Source organism: Struthio camelus, chromosome 25, assembly GCF_040807025.1.
Source record: "Struthio camelus isolate bStrCam1 chromosome 25, bStrCam1.hap1, whole genome shotgun sequence".
NCBI lineage: Eukaryota > Metazoa > Chordata > Aves > Struthioniformes > Struthionidae > Struthio > Struthio camelus.
The window spans coordinates 7110118-7131997 of NC_090966.1; the positions used below are offsets into that span (position 1 = coordinate 7110118).

Below are 21880 nucleotides of genomic sequence, written 5' to 3' on the forward strand. Positions count from 1 at the left end.
ATACACATTCTGGAGTGCATTCAAGTCTGTTATAAATCGTGCTGGAGGATTTAGTGCAGGACTTCCTTAAATGGCAGGTGAAACTACGAGAAATGATTTGTGAATGCTGATGGTTTCAGCCTCCTTTTATAGACTCTGTAAGTTCATGAGTCTTTTTAATTTGCAGAAGTATTGTTGCATCATTTACTTAGACTTAGAAATGACATTATTTCTTACTGATAATTTTCTACTATCCTACACCATCTGCCATTATTTCTATCTCCCGTTTCTGCTTAAATGGGAAATAGAAAACATTCATTTTGGGTCTATTATTTTTTATGATACTTCAAACTTTTAAGATAGCAATTTTCTTTGGGCCTGGGTCAGTCACTTCCTTGATGTTAAAACAGCACTTCTGTGTATATTTAATATTAATGTAGAATAAACTCAAGCTAACAGACTGTTCAAATAGTTTTAAAGCAATAAAATAATAAATATAATAATCTTGAAGGCAACACAATTGTCTCAGCCCTGAAGACTTCCTTGGTCTAAAGAATGCTAGAAAGGATGCTATAGGATACATTTGTTTAAAGGTTGCTATAAGATTTCACAGTGAAAAACTGAGCCTTTAGTTAAAGAGGCATGCAGGACACTGAACCAAGACTAAGAGAAAGAAATACATACATCATCTCTTTTTCAGAGTTTCTTAAATACCACAAAATTAGCAAAGATACATAAGCATAGTGTTTTGTACAGGACTAATTTTATTAGTGCTATTGACACCTCTAAATTTAAGAACATGATCAAGTTATGTGCAGGGTCTTGACCAGCAGTACACACTTGAAATGAATCAATTGAATTATCTCCTAAGTGCAGTCAGGTACAGAAGGGATTGTTTTAACTGTAGAATGGCTCTTCACGGAAGTTGTGTTATCTAAGAGCTGAGGTAAGTAGAATGATGAATTCTAAATCAGTGTCTATCAGTGACTTTCTTTGCAGCCCTGAGGAAGTTGTGTCATCTCTCTTCAATTTCTCAAGCCATAAAATGGAAATGATAATACTATCCACGCTCGTTATCTCCCTAACTTCATCTCTCAGTGTCTTATGAGAATATAATGTTAACAGTGCATTAAAGTGCTAGATCATTAGTATCATTATTTATGATTTAGGATGCAGAGCTATAATGGTGCATCAATTAATGCATGGCCTATTTATTAGGACACCAATTCTGAAATAATGAATAATCACTAAATTTAGTACATTTATTGGATAACATATGGCCAGTGATACAATATCATTATCTGTTCAACAGGAAAGAAATCTGCAATTCTGTGTAGTATTCTAAATTGAATTAGAATTGAAAATTCTCCAGGAAGAAGAAAGTAAGAAAACAGAATGTAGTGTGACTATTGCTTGTATGTTTAGGGTCTAAATGGTTAATTTCACGTGTTAGAAGACAGCCACTCACTCGTCGTATAGAGCCATGCACGACCCATGATGTTAAAGTGGACTATGAGATCAGTGTTGTGAGCTGTACTGGTCTGGCCATTGCAACCGCGATGACATGGGGGTAAGAGAAGGTTAAAATCTTCAGAGCAATGGCGAGGAATGGGAATTCTGCATGAGTCCGAATGACTGCTGTCATTTGGACAATAGCTGAGTATAACACAGGAATGCAGAGAGTGCACCTCGCGTCTGCGCGAGAGGACGTTAGGACAAAACAAAGCCAATGCATTGCTCAGGAACGTGAAATAAGGATAAGCTTACTCTATAAAATACTGCCAGGTTTTCAGTTTTCTTTTTTCTTTCCTTGTAGTTTAGAACTATGAAAACCTAATGAAAAACGTAAATCCTTTCCTTTGATTTAGAAATAAGGAGCTACGTAGAAGTTTTTATAATGGTTCATATTACAGCAGTGCTGGTATGCTCTGTGAAACTGATGAACAAATATAGCTTCAAATAACACAGAAAACTATTCAGGAACACCTAGGCACATTCTGTCCAGGTGCCATGAACACCAGGTCTGGCTTGTTGGCTCTGGTAAGCGATAAGGAAGGACATTGTTAATTAGCCAAGAGTTACTAATCCTGTATTGCAAGTTTTACCCAATTTAAAGAAACCATTAGGTAATCTGTTCAATGCTTTTGGGATCTCTTTGTGCAACAAGGGTGGAGAGTGGAGGGAGGAAAGGGGGATCATGAACCGGTCCTAACATGCCAGTAAGAAAACATTATGTCATAGAGATGGACTTTGTTTATTATAGGTCTGCATTTTCTTTGAAATTTTCAGTCTTTTGTGAACCTTGTTTCAAAGCAAAGCACATAACAAGAATCCCTTGCAAAAATCCCTTATGAGGAGGTACGAAAGAGTACAATGACAATTTTGCTCATTAATGTGAGACTGCCCAGAACATACTGTTTTATAAGCAGACATTAACTTTGGAATGCAGATCTTACAGACGCTCATTATGCTCCGTTTTGGCTCGTTTCCTTCATTCTGCTTTCCAGTCTTTCTGTCTAAAATCTCCTAATGATAATTCTATTTCTCAGTTTTTATCGTTGCAAATCACTGGATTGCAAATTTCCTGTTGCTCTTTGGGTCTTCCTTTGAGTTGGTGCATGGGCAGATGTGAGAAACAGGAAGAAGCTTTTGGATTTACCCAAGGAGCTTGGGCCTCGTTTTTAAATGCTGAGGCCCGAAAGTCCTAAACTTCAGAAACAGGTTCTCCTCGCTATTAGAACTTGTTGGCAGAAGGCATGCTTGCAATATTTTTGATGATAAAACATTATGAAAATAGTATATTTTCTTAGAAAAATGAAACCCTTGGTACTGAAAATATTTCTGTTTTGGATTTTTAGCTCCTCTCTCTCTTCTTTCTCCTCCCTCCCAAGTCACTTTTATTTGAAACCATGTTATGAGGGAAGTAGTTATAACAAAAAATAGGATTCGTGAAAAACGATTGAAAAAGAATTTGCAGTTTGTTTGTGAACCGTCTCCCATTCCTACACTGGCACCTTAGTATGTGTTGCATATATCAGTTTATCCCGACTGTAGAACTGGTCAGCTAAAACAATAAACATTAATATGAAGGCAAATAGGTGAAATGGTGTTATGAATGAAATAGGTCACTGAGAAAATATGAGAGTGTCTTCAAAAGTACTTATAACCTTTACAGAAAAAAAAAGTAAAGATACTTAAAGAAAATTTCTCTAAAACTGTAAAAGAGAGAAACATTTCTAGTGTGCTTATTTTAGTAAAGTGTACTTTATAACAATGCTAATAATAATGCTATTTTAAATTGTGACATTTAGAAGTTGCATGTAGGAAAGCCTAATAGCCTTGCTCTTATAAATGCCAGGTATAGTAGCGTACCGCTTTTTAACGTGTGTCACCTCTTGTTCTTATTTATGTCCTCCGGTTTCATGTGTGCTAAAACAATAAGGCTTTTGTAGTCTCTTGGATTCAATAACACTGTCACTGTGGGCTGGCACATACTTCATAAAAAGCAAACCCAGAAATTCCAAGTAGCGATATAAGTAATGGAAAAGAATTTATTGGCTGCAGTGAGGTACATGATAAGAGACATAAGACCAGGAGAAAAGTAGAGAGATTATTATTTTTAAATTATAGTTAATTTGGAGAGCAGTAAATGAATCACAGGTGGAGATTCATGCCCTGGTGAGATGTACATAATACATATATTACCAGCTCAGCCTGTCATTTTCTTTGAAAAGTTTGTCTTCAGTGTTTTGGTGACTAAAAACTCTTCAAACTAACAATATCAGCTATGTATGGCGTTTTGCATTATTGGACTGCAGATCATTTTATGGCAAAATCATTTTATGAAAGAGTTCACTCTCAGTATCCCCCTTGTACACACACAGGGAGACCAGCCTACTGCACGTACTGCACTCGGGTTGTCAAAGGCTACCCTCCTAACGGAGGCTGTTAGGAAAGCTAGTTAGCAGAACTTTTAAGCTGATGCTTGCTGGTGGAGCTCATTGATGGTGGAGGATACCACCTGCCCATTCACGCTGTCATGTACAATTGCTTTGATCTTCTGATTGCTCAGCCCAGCATGTTCTGAAAGAAAGTGAAGGATTAATCATGCAAGAAGCAGTGCTGAGAAGAGATGGTGCACAGAAAGTTTCATTTACACAATTTACCACCTTCCTCTTCCGCTGATTTATCTTTCCATGTTCCCCTTTAAGTCAATACTTCTTATTGCTCTTTGTGAAATGTGCTGCCAGAAAGTTACCCTGGCCTTGTCCAGGTCAGGGCAAATGAATAATACCAGGGCAAATGAATAATACAGCAACATCCCAGCCAGTGCAAATCTAATTTCAGAGCAGATTAACCTGCCTGATTGAATGTCTGTAGGTCATACTCATTCCAGAGTACAAGTTTCCAGACATGCAGATTTTCTTGTTGCCCTCAAGCCTTAACACTGCAGGATGGCTTCCATCTGCACAAAGTCAGCTCTCTGTGGCTTAGTAGAAGCTGTCTTAGTCACCAAATGGAGTCAGTGCGCCGCCTCATGCACCATGAAAGCTTTACTCTCAATCTGAGTTTTGGACAATGTGTTTTACTAACAGGAGCCGGTCTGTAGAGCAGGCCAGAGGCTGACAGACCCAGCAGGATGTGCTCTGTGAAATGCTCTCCTCTAGAACCATGAATCACTTAAACCGTTCTGAAATACGGCCTACCTGGGAATTAACCGTTGCATAAACCTTTCATAGTTCCTTTGTGCAAAGTTAAATTCATTCTGAGTTAAATTTGATTAGAAATGACAAAATAATTACAAGATTCACTATAGAGAACCAAATAAGGGACTTTTACCTTTAATGTTTGATTCAGATTTTCTTGTTGTCCTGTAAAGAAATGGAGGCAAAATAGTGAGTATACTCATTTGAAGTAGTTTTTCCATCTCCTTCGTCTTAGTGAAGGGGAGAGACCTTATGCCAATATGAAAACAGATAAACAAAATAACGACATCCTTTTTGTACCATGAGAACTTCTCTTCCACAGATAGTCTCACCTGAAACCCTTAACCTTATACATTCATTATTGCTTCTATTGTGGAAAATTGCATTGTTCCTCTTCTGTTGTGAATTTCTCAGGTTGGTCCCATTTTGGCCTCTTGAGAAATAACCCAGCAGTGTCCTGCCTCCCTGAGACTTTTAGTTATAAATGCTGTTAATCTTTCTTTTTGTGATTTTGTAAAACTAAGACATGCTCTCTATATAAGATAAGAGGATAAAGAACTGAGAGGCGCAGAGATTTCGGAATGCAGAGATTCGGACAAGACAGAGTGGGGAAACCGAGCAGCCCGTCAGCAGAGGGGCGTACGCTAGGTTTTGCGTGCTGCTATTTGTAACTGCAGATGGCTGACCCTAGGTGATCTAAACTTGTCTCCAGGCTTCTTTTTGATCACAGAATCATTTAGGTTGGAAGGGACCTCGGGAGATCATCTAGTCCAACCTCCGTGCTCAAGCAGGGACCTCTAGAGCATATTGCCCAGGATCACATCCAGACGGGTTTTGAATATCTCCAGGGAAGGAGATATCAATCAATATTCTTTGACAGGGACATTTGCTCTTCAGATTCTACTGCGTATGCCTGTACTATTTTGTGATCCTCATCAGAAAGGGAGTCCTTGTGCCCAAACTGGTCACATCTAGGGCTTTCTGGAGCACACTGGTCATGTCGCTCTAGAACTTGTTTTGAAAATATAAAATAGTTATGAGTTTTACTGAAACTGGCAGTTTTTCCTGAGTTGAGTTAGGCATGATGTGGAATGTAGAAATTCTGTTTTTTTTTTTTCTTTAAGTTGTTAAATCAATTTAGGTGATCAGAGTTACATTCTCTGTGTACTAAGTGGCTCAAGCTTTTTATCATGGTCCATCACATTAAAGTACCACCCCTTCATATAATGCTGTGGAACTCACAAGCTTTGATTAAACATAAACAAACAAACAAACAAACAACCTGAATATGAGAAGTCTCTCCTCATCTATACCAGTCAGGGCAGATTTGCCTTACCCGTCAACATTCCCCTCCAGAAGCAGGCGGTAAGTGGAAATTTCCTTCTCTAGACGAGTTTTGATCCCAAGCAGAACCTTATATTGGTTATTTTGATGCTTGATGTCATGGCGAACCTGGCTTAGCTCTTCCTCGCATTTGGAGATGATCTGTTGCATGTTTTGAAGTGCAAGAGCATAGTAATTCCGGGTGTCAGCCAAGGTGTCTTCCAGCATGTGTTTCTGACAGAGCAGATAATACCGATTCTATGATTATTATTTATGTGGTAGATTCAGGGCAGAAATGCCAGCAAATTTGGTCTCTAGCTAGAAGATTACAAAATTAAGGCTGTGGCCATTTAAACACTTATCCACTTGCATGACTATTCATGTAAAGACAGTGGAATCATGATGCTGTGTTGTATGTCCATAATTATATGCAAAAATTGATTAATTTATCCCTTCCATATTCTTTATGTTCAAAAACTGTGTTCCTGTAATTCAGTGTGTCTTTAAGGAAGTTTTTTAATGGATTTTTGCTCCCGTCTGGTATAAGCTCTGATCGTGGTAATCAGTGTTACACCCAGTCTTCACAAAAACATGCAAAATAAAATCACTGCAGTAATATGAGACCACTTGCATGTATATTGAGCTTTTCTCTGTCGGTAAGTGTTATCATCAGTTTGAAGGTTGTCCCTTCAAGGACAATACAGAAATACATCTTGAGTAAAATCCTCTTTGTAGGTATAATATTGCATCTGAACCTCAAAGGTCATATTTTTTTCAGAAAGGTGAAATATTTGCTGCTTGGCTCTGAGGATTTCAGGGTGAAATCCTGAGGGACTATTTGACAGGATGCAAGACAATAGTCTTCCAGTAGTTTATGAAGGGGCAAATATATACTTGATAAAATGGTTTATCAGAAATTTTCCTAACCTTTGATTATTTTTAAAAATGTGACTTATATCTCTTAGAACTTTTTAAATGACACTATTAAATTTTGTAAATAACTCATTTTCGACTCTTTTGTCAGTTTCTGCTTTTATTATAAAGCATTATTCCAAACTCTCCACGTTAACGGATGTGTGAACTTTCACCTGTAGGAGTGCTGAGAATATTTTTTAAGATTCCTCATCAACATTTTTCACTGTTCACATATTTCCTGCATATAATAGGGGTTATTAATATGAGAATTGTATAACTATCTGTCTTCTTGGACACTTTTTCCTTCTAGATCATCTAGTCAGCTGTCCTGTCTGTTCTTTATCTTCTCCCCATGTACTGATGTAAAGAGAGACATACCTTTTCTACGTCTTGGTGATAGTTGTTCAATATATTTTGCAGATTCTGGCAAAGTTAAGTAAGGACCAAATTCCAATTTCACTTATACTTTAATAACTACAATAAAATTATGCTAAATGATATGCTGTGGATATAAATGAGGAATTGGTCCAAATCAATTTTTAAGGATTTATGAAATAACAGTGACCAGCCAGAGATGATACCTTACTCATCTGTGCCTGCAGCTCGATCTCCAGGGACTGTAAAGTACGTGTTAGATCCTTGATCTCATTCTCACTGCTCTGTAGCTGTTCTGGATTAGGGATTGCTGCCAGAGACATAGCTGCACTCTGTGGAGCAAAAGCAAGAGGAAAGCTTACTGATTCTGCTCAGTCATGTACAGCAACAGGGATCTTCAGAGTGATCAGAAAATAGCTGTTACCTGTTCTTTGTACCAACTGTCAAGGCTTTTACGATTCTTTTCAATTATGGCTTCATAATCGTCTCTTAATTCTGCGAGAATCTTGGCTAAATTTTCTGGTGGTGCTGCATTTACTTTTACATTGACTTTGAAGTCCTGTGATGAGCGATGTGCATCCATGTCCTATTTGTAACAGAGGAGAAAAGCAAGGTCATTTATGAGAATGGAAACAGTTTTCATTCCTATCTTGTCGTCTTCACTTCTGTCCTCTCAAAATGCGCAACATATTTTTTTTCTTTATGATAGGATGATTGTTATACATATTTAGTTAACACAATTTGGAAATTTTATATATGGAAAATAACTGCAACATTGGTTAAACCGGTAACCTACATCTGTTTCCATAGCAGAAGTGTGCTAGAGAACTCAATAAAAAATGTGTGAGAAGATGTTTCTTAACTTTTACTACAAAGTTTCTGGAAGATATAAATATAAAGAAGTACTGACATTTTAAAACAATTTATCTGCTAGGAACCTAAAAGTTGTAAGCCTAACAGTAATTTCATCTGTCTTACCCTCTATAAGTTTACAGGAGAGTCAGTTCTGTGTAATTGTTAAAGGAATAATTGGATTAAAACATATAATTACTGTGTAAACAACATAATTACAGAACAAGTCAAACAGGTATGGTAGCATTCCTTTTGGTGTAGCTTAATCTTATGTGCTAGGTACCATTTTCAAGAGCACCCAGGCAAAGTATCATTTCAGGGTATGACATCACGGCCTCTGAAATGCAGATCAACTGGACATACTGATGTCTCTGTTGTTTACCCTCCTTCTAAGACCTATTTCATTATAGCTATGCAGTAGTGTACAAAGGGATCAGTCACAGAAAGTCTGCGCTACTGCTAGGTAACCCTTCAATTTCTATTCTCCTTTTTAATAATCCACAAATACTGAGTAGGATATTTGGTTCTGCATTAGGTAATAACCGAAAAAAAATTAGGCCAGGTGAAGTGAAAACAGTATGTTGTCAAGCAGTGGTAAAATATGTGTGGTAATACGAGAAACCACTGTGCTATATCACTTTGCAGGAATTCAGAGCAGAAAGGGTTTTTGACAAGGATTAAATATTGTCTAATTAATTGTGCTTAGATTTTTGCAAGAAAAAGTAGTTTTACTTGACTTCACCCACCATTCTTTTTTATTTTGATCCTTTGAGAATTGAAGATATGTGTTGTTCCCTCTAGCAACAAGCTTTAAGTTAATGTAATATGTCTTAATGTCCACATGGATATACTCAGATCAAAACTCTTCCTAGCCCTGCATCTTATTTCTAGCAACGGCCAGGAACAGACACTTATGGCAAGTGTTTAGGGGAAGGCACATTTAGTCTGATTTGGGTTTAGTCTAAATTTGGGATTTAGGGATTTTCCCAGGGGAAAGCGTGCATTTAAACCTGTCAGTGAAACTCTCAAGCAACAAGTAACCTTTCCTATTTATCTGAAATTTCTATGTATGTATATTTAAGTATTTCTGAGAATATTTCCGTCAGATAGGTAACTTATTTCTACCTATGTAGGCTAAATGGGTAGTTGACTAGAAGAGAGTTTGTTCTGGGAGAAAATACAGTAATTTGTTTTCCTTTCTGAAATCCCAGTTTAATTGTTGAAGTAGAACACGAGCTTCATGTCTGATCTGATTCTCATTGGTTTCTTTTAAAACGTGATTGAGTTCTGAATCATCTACCCATTTATAGACTGTGGATCTTACTCAAAGTTAATTACATGGTAGCAAAGATTTGTATGATACCGTTTTAGCAAGTGGAACTTTTTTTACCTCCTCATGATCTTTCCTCCTGAGGATGTGCTCTTCTCTCAAGCCTTCAATTTCCATTTCCAGATCTGTTGTAACAATGGTAAGGTTGTCAAGCTCCTTGCGCAAGTTCTCAACATCAAACTGCACTCCCTGCCTACGAGACTTCTCTGCTTCATACCTTTATCAGGAAAAAGCAGATAAAACATGCTTGTTGAAAGCAGACCACTTCCAGCCTCCTGTATAAGTAGCATCAAAGATAAGTGGATATACTTAAGTCCTCTTAGTAAGGAACTAAGGAGAGCAGAAAAACAAGGACACAAATTCTCCTTCTAAAATACATTCTTTGATAATTCTTGAATAATTTTAAAAGTAAGATGTTTTTTTCTTTCTTCCTCACGGCTGGCCCTCTATGATAAGGAAGAATGAACTTTTTCTTTCATTTTCTTGTTTGCACTTTAAAATTTTTCAGGTTGTGAAAGATCTGAGAATGGGATTCTCAAAAATTTGCTAATAAAGATGTCAAAACAGTGTCCACAATCAATAGGTTTTTTTCCAGAATGATCACGTTTTAGTCCTACCGAAAACACGAAAAAGGTCACGAAAGTCAGTTATTAACAGGTGTCTATAAACTTATAGTTTGCCAAGGTGAGACAAAGCCAGAAAAATACTGCCACGTCTTCCCTTGGACATAAGGAGCAGATTTGCTCTTCAAACTTAAAATCTCTCCCTTTACTTCACTTTTGTAGGCGCTAGTGATGTCCCTACATTCATTCAGTCAATCAGACTCATTTCTGAAAGTGGCAGTCACGTAGAGTGGCCTTTATGAATAACATTCCAGTCTATTGAAGCAGATGTACAATTTCCTTTTTATAGCACTACGGAAAGAAAGGCAAGCCTGGATAAGGCGTAGCGTGTTCAGAGTCTTTAAGTTTGTTATAATATTACCAAAGATTGAGAGGTACTTTAATAGCTGATCGTCTGCCGAAAATAAGACAACTGTCTGTGACTTCTAAGAACTCTAACTTACAAAAACGTAAAATCCTTTCCTTTGCAAAGATTGCCTGGAAGTTTACCATTACAACATTTTGGCTTCTTTGACAGTTTGAGGACTCTCAGCAGTGTACTGAGCAATGAAACTGTATACTGATAGCACTGGCTCATTTACTGCGGCAAAACGTCCGAGAGTCCAAAACAGAAGACACTGAAGGGTAGAGATTTCCTATGGAGCAGGATGGAAGAGATGATAACTGCAGGAAATAAAGATTTAGCTGGATTGGGGAAACATAGGGGGCAGAGAAGGGTTAATTTGTATTCCCAGGTGATAATCCTTAAATACCTTTTGCCACAGGTATTAAGTGTCTGCCATAAAGCCTGCTCTTCAGGACCTGAACTAAGTATCATAAACAGGGTGAGTCAAGATTGTTCGGCAAACATTTGTGTTTTTAACATCCTTCCTTATCTTTTTCCTTTTGTATTTGTTCTGCATTTGTTTTATTTATCCGGTATCACCAAAAATATCAGAAAAATCAGTTTCATACTGGATTATCAAGAGAAAGAATTATTTTGCTTGGTCCTCTTTCAAACTTAATTAAGAAACCAAAGAAGAGCTTACTTGAGCCTGAAATCTTCAGATGCCATGTTAGCATTATCAATTTGTAAAAGGATACTGGCGTTGGTGATCTTGCCATCCTCAATCTGCAAAACACAGAATCCAGCAACAGACTCAGCAATATGATAAAGTGACAGTGAATAACCTCTGCTGCTTGGGACTCCCTGCTAGTGGTATGAATAGATTCAGAATAAGCTTTTCAAAGCATCTAAGTAATAGCTGAAGGAGAGTAAAAGAGGCTTAGATTCATGACTCATTTAGATGCTTCCACAATTTTTGCCCATAATCTTACTTTTGTCTTTGTCTTACTTTTCTGGAAATGATGTAGGAGGAATCATCTTGTTACTAGCCAGGCAGAGAACATGGATATATGTCACACAAATTTTATTGTATGTTGTAGAATAAAAGTCACTCCCTTTCTCTTTTTTTGTAAACTGATTTTGATTCTGTTTAGCATTGCTAGAAAAGCAAGCTTAGTCAACTTCAGGGCAAATTTCAATAAGAAATATTAAGCTATGTCTGAGTACAATTAAAATACTGGAATTCATCATGTGCTAAAAATGAAGCATGTGCGTAAACACCTTGTTGAATCAGGGCTGTGATGCAAAGGGGTAACATTGGTGGCAGCAGCAACTCATGAGCAGGACCTGTCGTGTCCACCACACGCTTCAGTGTGGACTTGCATGAATTGTCACTTTGAGCATAACACTGGCATCTAGCTGTCATGGTACATTCAATTATTCACCTGTCACTAAATTGATACTTCCAGTAACATGGACCTAATTATTCATAGTTCTAATGGTGCTTTGTGATGTTGGAACTTGCTCAAAAAAGTGCAGGAGAAAGTGCAGCACGTCATTCATTTAGCGTATTCAGTGTGCGCTGAAAAGACTTTAAGTCCCTGTCAAGGTGAAGTAGCTTTGATCCATAGATCTGAATATGAAAAGCTCAGTATCCATTCAAAATCTTTGAAAGTACTCTAAAGCCTTATACGTAATTAGCAGGAACTGACAATTGTGGGATGTCATGTCTTTTTTTACTGAAGAGGAAAGAGAAGCATGGTTGCAGCTCCAGCAGCTGCCTTCGCTCAACGCTTACGTAGCTTATGTAGCAAAACGAGGAGAGTTATGGCCATAGAGAAATCATTTGCCATTTAGAGAGCTCTCAGCACCCTTAAGTAAAACTTTCCACACCTAAATGAATCACAAAGAAACTAGGAAATGACAGAATTGTCCTGAAGTGTCAAAAGTTGACCCCTCTTAGTAAAAGAGTAGGTGTCTGTGGAATGTATTAACTAATCAGGAAGGCAGAACAAACAGTTCATTCTTAAGCAATTAGCATCACACCTTGGGTATTGCCTTGGGACAAGATCAAGGCCAGCTGAAGTAGTATAACAATACCTTAAATGGATGACTGCCTGGAATTTGTTGTCAGAGAACCCATCCTCAGAGAATGCTAAATTTTACTATGGAAGGTAGTAACCAAGAGGCAATAGGAAGGCCCTATTTGAGTTCTTAATTTTGTGCCATTTCATAATAGTACAATTTAGCAACATATATATGTAAATGCTTTATGACTCTTTCTGTGGAATCTGAAAGAATAAAGAATACAACAGAGCAGTTACAATTGTCATTGCTTTGTCAACTGTTGCACAATTTTGATTGCTGTGCCAGTGAACAGCGCTCTTGAAAAGTGGATATTTATTTGTTTAGAATTATGCAGATTTTTTCAGTATGTCCGTCACGAATATGGCCACATTTCTAATGTCAAGTCTTGGAATCAACAAAATGACAGATAGCTTAATTAAGAACTCTCACTAAATATATACTAAATGTACTCAAATTACTCAAATTCCTTCTCAAAACACATTTTTTTTCAAAAAGGCTTCCAGCACTGACTTGTTCCTCATCGTATCTTGTGTCTTAGGGCCCAACTGCATGGATCCTGTCTCCTTGAATGATTTGTAAATTGGTTTGCCTATTTAGCAGTGCAAGATGTTTGAATATGACCAAATAATGTACTGGTATTTACAGGAAGATGGAGCGTAGAAACTGGGCTGTAAGTCTAAGGAACTGGTGCTCTTTTACTTCATGCCTGGATTAGAAAAGAATTCGGGCCGGAGCCAGGCAGCTTGCTGCACAGTCTGTCGTGCTCATCCTGAATTCAGATGTCCAGGGAAAAGCGTGGTCCAAAAGGTAGTTTCTGAATGAATTGATTTGCCTCTAAGCTTAGATAGTCACTACATCATGGACTTTCTGGGTTATTGACTATAGGATCCTAAATTCTGTCCAAATTTAATTTTAGATACTAAATTAGTCTTTCTAGATCTCAAGTTTTTAACTAGTATGTTATTTTATTTATAGTTAATAACTATATGTTATATTCTTGCTCGTTTGTCTGGCAGACATGTCACTAATTGTAGTAATTTATAGAGAAAGTTAAAAATTCTGGGTTCAGTCGCTGAACTCAACCCTGTAAATTATCCTTTAATAGCCCCCTCTTCCCCAGTGTGAACACCACATTAAATACATACTGACTGGGAAGGCCGTGAGTCGAGGAGGTGCTCGTAGTCGTTGGACAGCTGTTTGAGTGGTGAGTGTTAGAAGTAAGTGTTTCAGGTACAGCCCATTCAAAAGTGAGGGCTTTACCCCAATCAGCATTAGTTTTCCAGTCTTCCTAAATCTTTCTGATTTATTAATTCAGAATGAATGTGGACGTATTTATATTGTTGGAGAACAAGTATTTATCACTGGATCAGTTAAAAAAATAGGTGCTGAAGTGTCAGGTCTGGAGATTGATTACCTTTCTTTATCCTTAAAACAGAAATAGGTGATGACAATTCTGGCTCTCCTTGCACGCTGGCTGTGGTCAGAGTGCCTCATCTTCTGCCTGGAGGCAACAACATTTAGCAGCGCGGAGGGAGTCTGATTAAGTCCCTGACCTCAGTCAGCAAAGGTGCCAGATAATGCCATTTTCCAAGCCCTTTTGAAAAAAAAATTCTCGGGGTCTTGAGAATGCCAAGAAACCACATTACAAAAAGCGGGAGAAGCTACAACATCACATTATGGAATAGCTTAACTTTTTGCCTCATATGGGTATGTAAAGTTAATTGCTCTGATTAGTCACAGAAATGGTTATAGTGCTAAGTATGTTCATTATGAATACAGATTAATATTATGCTTACATTTGAAGACACGTGAGTTAAGGAGAATGAAAGAGTTACTGTTGAATGTTAATATTAAGTACTGGCAAGAACCAGAAATTCTCCTTTTAATTATAGTGAAAACCTCCATAAGGAATTCGTTGCTGCTATTTTCTTAATTACAATGAAGTATTTTTCCATCTGGTTACATAAGCTCATTGGACCCAGAACTCCTGTAGTTCCATTGTCTGCTACCACAGGAATCAAAGAAATAAAATGCAAGAGTACATCTAAAGACAGCATGCATGAAAGAAGGCAGTCTCTTCATTTTGCCTGCTTTGTAATTTGCTGAATACATGTGCAGTCAAAAAGACCAAATTCTGCCAGACGTGGTTGCTCAAACCACAGTTTCATGTACAGAAGTGAACGCTTGGCAGCATGTAAGTCTCTTTATACTGTCAGTCTTCACAGAATCCCCTTTCTCTCTTTCCAGCCTTTCTTTCTTATTCCCCATTCTCCTCCTTGTGAACACAAAGGATGTTTATGCCTAGGTCCCGTAACCCCTTTCATTAGTATTTCTAACATTTAAAAGTTTTTTTTTTTAATTTCCTTTAAAGACTAGCCATCAGCATAAATGAGTCCCCAGAGTATAGAATGACACCGACCCCTGTAGCTCTGACTTACCTGTCTTTGCATGTCAGTGACGCTTTGCTCATATTGGTTGAAGTCATGCCTCTTGCTGTGAGACTTTGTCTTGTGCCACTCTAGGATGCAGCTTTCAAGCTGAGCATTAGCTGCTTCTAAGGAACGGACCTTTTCCAGATATGCAGCCAAACGGTCATTCAAGTTTTGCATGGTCTGCTTCTCATTCCCACCCAGAAAGATGCTCTCCCCATGGTGCTCGCCGAAGCCTCCCCAAGGTGCCCCTCCTCCAGTAGCCAGCCGGAGGGGTCTGGCAGAGGAAAAAGAGAGATGTGTGCTGCTGGCACCACCATCTGCACTTGAAGGTCTGTAAGAGCTTCCTTGCTGGGCCAAACCACACCCCGAACTACCCCTGAGGGACCCAGAAAAAAACTGAAAAGGGCCTTGGCTGATACTCATGTTTAGCTCGGTTATGGATCTAACCCAGTGTTTCACTGACTAGCACTCACTGAGCAGCTTCGTAGCCTTCCCTACGCAGCTTTATGCCTTCTCCTGTGGGAGTTCCCTTCGATGAATGACTACAGCAACAAGATTGTGTCATCGTGAAACGTGCTTCCTCTTGGTCAATTCTGAAGCATTTATGAGCCTGCACACATTGTTGTTATTATTTGGAATCACAGCCACATACCAGATTACTTTCCTTTTGGTTGTTTTTTTTTTTTCTTCTTTTCATATTGTAATAGTGAGGTGTGGCTAAAAGCAGTAGGTGTGGAACAGGATCAGCTCTGCCTCCGACTTTTTTCTCGCCCTGTAGTAAATATATTGTATTTTCCTGTTTGTGAGGGGGGGAAATACCTTTCATTATAGAATTTATGAAAAGCTGGGGCAGGGACGGGTCTCCGAAGGCACTTGTACTTTTCTGGGTTTTTTTGTTTCGTAAATCTCAGGCTTTACAATTATAGCAGCCTATGAATGTTGAAACACAGCATTTCCTATCAAGCTATCATTAGCGTACCTAACAGCTTTAACCTGTGTGAGACAGGGAGGCTTTAATGAAGTCATCCAAGCTGCATCATTTAACTAAACTCCATTCCAGAGTGAGTAAGGCCTAGCTATTCCAAGAGTTCTTCTTCCCCTTTAGCTGCCTACTTCCCATTGAAATACATAGGAATTAGATACCTAAAAATCTTTTCTATTGATTTTTTTCATGCTTCAAGGTGCACATCATCTTTCGATTTCAAGAGTCATGTTGAAATAGGTAGTAATACAAGAATTTACTGCTGTTATTACTGTTAATACTTTTAAATTATGTATATGTTTAAAATGTAGAAAATATTTGGAAGGTGATTTTATAACAGTACTCCAAAGGTTCAAGTGATTAGTTGCAGTTACTGAGCCTAAAAATTGATATTGTGCGAGAATGGACTTTTCAAATCAGCCAGGTGCTGGATAAATTAAAAATAGAATTGGGTGAGCGCGGCCGTAGTTTAGAGCTGTATCTGGAACTGCGAAGGGCCTGCCAAACTAGAAAATAGCAAAGACTGAGAACAAGGGTGAATGGAAGATAAATTAACATTTTGCATTTAATGGGGTTGGGTTCAGTTTGGGATTCAGTTTTAGAAATGTTCAGACTGTAAAAACACTAATATTGTTCAACACAGTACAGTTCCAGAAAATTTTATTTAACTAGTAAAAGAATCACAACATCAAAATCAAGATAGTATAGAACGCACAAACTACAGTTTTATAATGCCAAGCTATTTCTTCCATATGCATCTTATTTTGGGAGATTTCCTTCTTCATTCTTTTCTGCTAGAGTAATTATCTATTACCCTATATTTGCTCCTATGCTACTGTTTTGGATTACATTTACCTCTAGTATCTGAAATGTTGCTGTCAAAGCATTTACGTGTAATCGTTTTCTGTGCTTTGTTATCTTGGTACATAGATGGTTGATATTGCTAAGCATCACTGGTTCTGTAAAATTTAGTCTTTTTTAGAAAAATTACATTTTTTGTAGTTTAGTCTTCTGCAAAGATCTTCTCATTCCTCTGGCAGATGGACTCATCTCTTTTGTAATAATGATGAAAAGAAAAATGGCAGCAGAAAATCTTGAATTCGTTCCATTTTGCCGCCTTCTTGCGGTTCTCAGACCAGAATGATAGGTTAAAATTCATTTGTAATATATGTAGAGCATTAGATCTTATAACACTCTGTGAAAAAGATGGCAACGGAAATCAATATTTTTAAAAGATTAGCAAGATCCTAGCTAGACTAATTGCACACAAAGATTGGCACCAAGAGTTAGGCTAACTTGAGGGGGAGACGTATTTCCTTTAAGTCAGGTTAGGAGTTAACACACAGTCGATGAATTTAGCTAAGCCTAAGTATGGCTGTAATCCTCAACGCTTCCAAACGATTCAGATATGAACATAATGGAGAGAAGTTAGTCATTACACCTGAAATAGTGATGTCATGATCATTGTTTTCGGATAAATGTGTGAGGTATGATTCTGAGCTAATGCGCTCAAAGAGAAAGAACTCTACGTGCTGATAAGCTGTCATAAGTTGTGACTGGTACCCTGCGGTTATTGAGTTTACATTTTCTTTTTCGTAGTAGTTCTATAACAAGATAGATGGATATGATAGAGGAAGAAGATTTGGGAAGAAGAGGAAAGCAGTGTGTGACATGACTGGGAATGGGCTCTCTAACAGATGGTACAGCATTTTTTCTCTACAGCTCTTGAAGGCTCAGCTCTTTCACAGGATCTTTTTACATAGCACTGTTACTGGTTCTGAACGGTAGAGTCAGACTGACTGTATAAAACAGAAATACATCCTCCTGTAAGAAGCCTGGAAAAGGCTCTTTTTCTGTGTTTGTTTCATTTGAAAATTTTCAGTAATATTGAATAAAATATTGATGCACTTCATCTTTTCCTGCCCGATTCTCTGAATTGGGCAGGATTTGAGCTCCTCCTTGTGGTTCTGTGGCACTTCTCTACTCAGCAGCTGTTGATTTTCTTTTTACCCATTACGTTTCCATTTAGCGCATATTCCTTCTCATTCCCCATACACTTCATTGTGTAAAAATGCTAACGTTTGTAATTGTTTGGGGAAATTCATCTATGAAGATACTATTATCCAGTAAGTACAAGGTATGATAAATATAGCTTATATATACCTATAACTTACTGGTAACAGGTAGCGTTAACAGCTACATTTGGGTATCAGCAGTGTTGCTTGGTAGTAAGAAGAGCTTGACGTACCAGACAAAAATGAAGATATAACTTGGAAAAAAGAAAGAGATTATGACAGGGCAAATGATATCTTCCTATTCAGTTCATCTGACCAGTGATTAATTCCAGATGGAGTTTTCTAGTCTGGCAATTCAGTAAGCTAATGTTTTATGAAATATTATGCAAATGCTAAAATGAATCCTTTGTTTCACATGAAATGACAAGTGTGAGTCAAAACTTGGTTTGAGGCTGACAGTTCATGAGAAGGAATAGCCTCTGCATATTACTCCCTCATAGCTTCACTGAATATCATGAATTATGAAAAACAGAACTGTATTTTTTCTAGCAAGCTTTGCAACGGCGATCTGGCGCGTGAAGAGTGATAGTATCTCCTTTGAAGCTCTGCTCTACCTCAGAAGTAGGTCTTTGATACCAGTGGCAGATCAGTAGTTTGCCACTGATTTCAGTGGTAAAGATGCCACCTTGTATTCAAGCATCCGTGTTGAGGATCCATGGAAAAGACCAACAAATTTACCTGGAAACGAGACATGGCTCTTTTCTGTCAGGTTGGAGCTATGGGGTTTGGTTTTAGTCAGTTATTTCATTCATAGACTATAGAATGGAAATAACGATCAGCATAAGAAAATAAAACACTGTCAGCAGGTGGCACCATTAGATGATGCCTTCTTTTCCTTGTTTCATATAAACTGCTTTTTGTAAGCTGAGGAGGTGCTGCGCAGGTCCAACTAGTGAGGACTGGGGAACGTACGGTCCTGAGTTGCTCTGGTTGGGATGGCCGGTTTTGATGGCCCCAGTGGGCCTCCACGCTGCCCCGGGGCGTTGCGGCTCTGCTGCCTGCCTGCTGCAGCCAGGCCCTGCTTCCGCCAGGCTGCTTTTCAGAGCAGCTTTCTAAGGCCAAATCTAGGTAAACCGGATTGCTGTTTGTACGAGCCAGTTCTTGAATTCTCAGTTCCTGCTTAGGAATTACTTATATTCTCTTCCCACTATTTTCCTTTGATTTTGGGGGCGTCAGCGTAGGAAGGCAATAGAAAATTCCAGATGAAATGTTGTGCATTTCAAATAAACTGAGATAGGTGGCAGCAATGATTTGAAATTTAGGTCAGTAGCTAATTTCTACTGCTTCACAACAGAAATTTTTGATGCGTAAGTCTGAAATCTGGCAAATCTGGCTGTTGTTTCAATGCAATTGTAAGAATTCTTAGCTGTACAGATAAAATACATTCACCAGCAATTTCAAACTCTAGTTAGAGTGATGGGTCAGCTATGGCATTTTGTTCATTTTCAGAAGTACCAAACACATCAGAGGTGTTGAGGGCTCTACCCACCATGCAGTATTGTGTCTGTAAGTTAATGACCAGAGCCTGGAGAATGTGTTTTAGCCAAATAGTCTCTTGACTGGCAGGTCTGTAGCTCTTCTCCACTCAAGATCACTCCCTTACTCTGTTTTTCCATCTGACATATAACTACAATAGGAGGAAAAAAATTAGACAATGATAGCACTGGTTTGGAATTTAGGTTTTAACGTTAATCACTTTTTTGGAATTATGGTATACAGGCTCTGACTGGGATCGGGGTCCCATCACCTTTCAGATAAGTATTCATGAAATTTCCATGATAAAAACATTGACAGGAGTTAGCAGTGATGGAAAGTGAGTTTGCTTTACCAGAACAGTGAAGTTTATGGAGAGATTAACAAAACAGCTTCTGCTTGCCTGAGACATCATAATACAGCCAAAACATAGAAAATGCAAAGCAAAAAAGTTTGTGGATGAAGTTCAGCACTTTCAAGAGAACAGATGAGATTTTTAACAGTATAGAATTATCCCCTGTTCTCCATCATGGCAGGCAAGGACACCTAAGCCTGAAGATACATATGTTGGGGAGTGAGGAGGAGAAGGAGTCTCCTACCAAGCCATAAGCGCTGTAGATCCAAAACACGAGGGCAGTGGTGAGGAGGGAACAAAATCTGCAGGTGGTGCAGTTGCAGAAGAAGGGTAGCAGCAGGGAGGGAGGGTTCCTCCTAGTTAGGTACTGACTGTGATTTCCACAGTCACCTTAACCAAATGGGCCTGAATCATCTCCAGTCAGCACTGCTCTATATAATTATCTGTGCTAAAATCTCCTATTACTTTTCAAGATAAATTCTAAAATATTAATTTAACCTAGATGTTGCATTTATCTCTCTGTTCTTGGAATTGTGACACAAATTCTTTAATAATTGAAAATTGTCAGGATCTTGGTTTTGCACCTTATCTAATAGATGGATTTCAGTATTGAAGCAACAGGAAACGGATGAAAGCAAGACCCTTTCTTTCACAGGCTTCAGGAAAACAATCATTGCCTGTTTCTGATCCGATTTTGCTAAGACCTCTGCCTGTAGGGAAACTGCTCTGGTCTTTACACAGGAGAGTCAAATAAACTGTGTTTAGCAGCTAGTTTTACAAAGCATGTGCTACAAACACCGAAATGAATAAATGCAAAGGTTTTCAGTGCTTGTGAAGATTTATTAAGTAATTGGCAAAGGCGCTTCTGTGCGTCTGAGAAGCTGCGAAAGCTTACGGAAACCAGGGCTGTAACGTCAGAGACGTTTGGAAAGCAGAAACATGGTTCGGAGTGCTCCAGTGCGAAAGCCATGCAGGAAAACAGAACTTTACTAAAGAGAAAGCTGTAGCATGCTTAAACACATTGGTGGAACCACTCTATTTGCACTTTCAGGTCATGAGTGGGTTTCATCGTCACATCTTGTTGTTTGTTTTAAATAGGAGGGCAATGCTGGACTTGTTCGTGGGAAGAAATGACTCTTCCGTCCTTAATCTCCTCTGTGATGGTGCGGATTTTTGTGGTGATTTGAGATACTGGTGCACTGTCTGTTACACGTGGGAAACAGGGAATTCTGCGGGGAGGAGGAAGTAAACATGCAAGCAGTTAGCAGAAAATCAAATGTAATTTACAAAGATTGTCAAGGTAGTATCAAGAGATGATGCTGTAATTTTTGTTGAATCAAAATCATTTAATTAGTTTGGCCCTTTGATTACCTCAAAGAAAGCCCCAAAGTAAAAAAAATAATCACTCTGAACGTTTTTTGCACAACTTTAAAGAAGCAGTAGAGTAAGGCCTTGTAAAGCAGAAGTTAATAAAGCTTACAACCCTGAAAGCACATGTGTGAAGCACTGAGATATAGCTGGCAAACCCAAAAGACTGCAGTTGAGCCTCATTTTAACACTACAGTTTTGTGTTAATGGTTTTCATTTTTAAAATATTTTTCTCCTTTTTTTTTTCATTTGTAACATTTGGGGAATCTTCAGCTCTTTCATTCGGAGAAGTTGGAGGTGCTGCTTAGTGCTGTCCTTCTGAAAGGTACCATCATGCCCCCCACGCAATACACGCACAAAACAATTTTGATTTGTTCCTAAGAGCACTTAAGTCAGTTTTGTCAAATCACACATGATAAGTTATTAGATCAGACATAGTTCTTAGAGGAAATGCAAAAATTAGGTGGCTTTTAAAGTGAATGAAGGAAGACAGAGGCAATTGGCCAAGCTCTCAGGTTCAAGCTGGACTGACTTGGTTCTGAAATCATCAGCTCCCAGCCTGGCGTTGTCAATCTGCAAGACTAGTTTAGCATTGTTCGTCTTGGCACATAAAATCTGGAAATAAGGCACAACACTGAAAAACCTTTTAAAAACCCTTTCAAATACAGAACAGCGCAAT

General features: G+C 38.3%; 1 protein-coding gene and 1 long non-coding RNA gene across 3 annotated transcripts in view; one reads left to right on the forward strand and one right to left on the reverse strand.

The window, feature by feature from the left end:
• LOC138062203 (uncharacterized) overlaps positions 1 to 21880 on the forward strand; it is a 63693-nt gene that overhangs the window by 40750 nt on the left and 1063 nt on the right. The window contains exon 3 of one of the 2 annotated variants that reach the window (XR_011136294.1): positions 10868 to 10927. The exons of the other annotated variant lie outside the window; for it this stretch is intronic. This is a non-coding gene — a long non-coding RNA (uncharacterized lncRNA). The remainder of the gene's footprint in view (positions 1 to 10867; positions 10928 to 21880) is intronic. 2 annotated transcript variants of the gene reach the window in all.
• Positions 3513 to 15627, reverse strand: KRT23 (keratin 23). Its single transcript, XM_009687758.2, has 8 exons — positions 14955 to 15627; positions 11132 to 11214; positions 9541 to 9697; positions 7723 to 7884; positions 7505 to 7630; positions 6022 to 6242; positions 4819 to 4850; positions 3513 to 4062 (listed from the first exon to the last, which is right to left on the reverse strand). The coding sequence occupies exons 1-8, from the start codon at positions 15369 to 15371 to the stop codon at positions 3953 to 3955; spliced, it is 1308 nt and encodes a 435-aa protein (XP_009686053.2). The 5' UTR covers positions 15372 to 15627; the 3' UTR covers positions 3513 to 3952.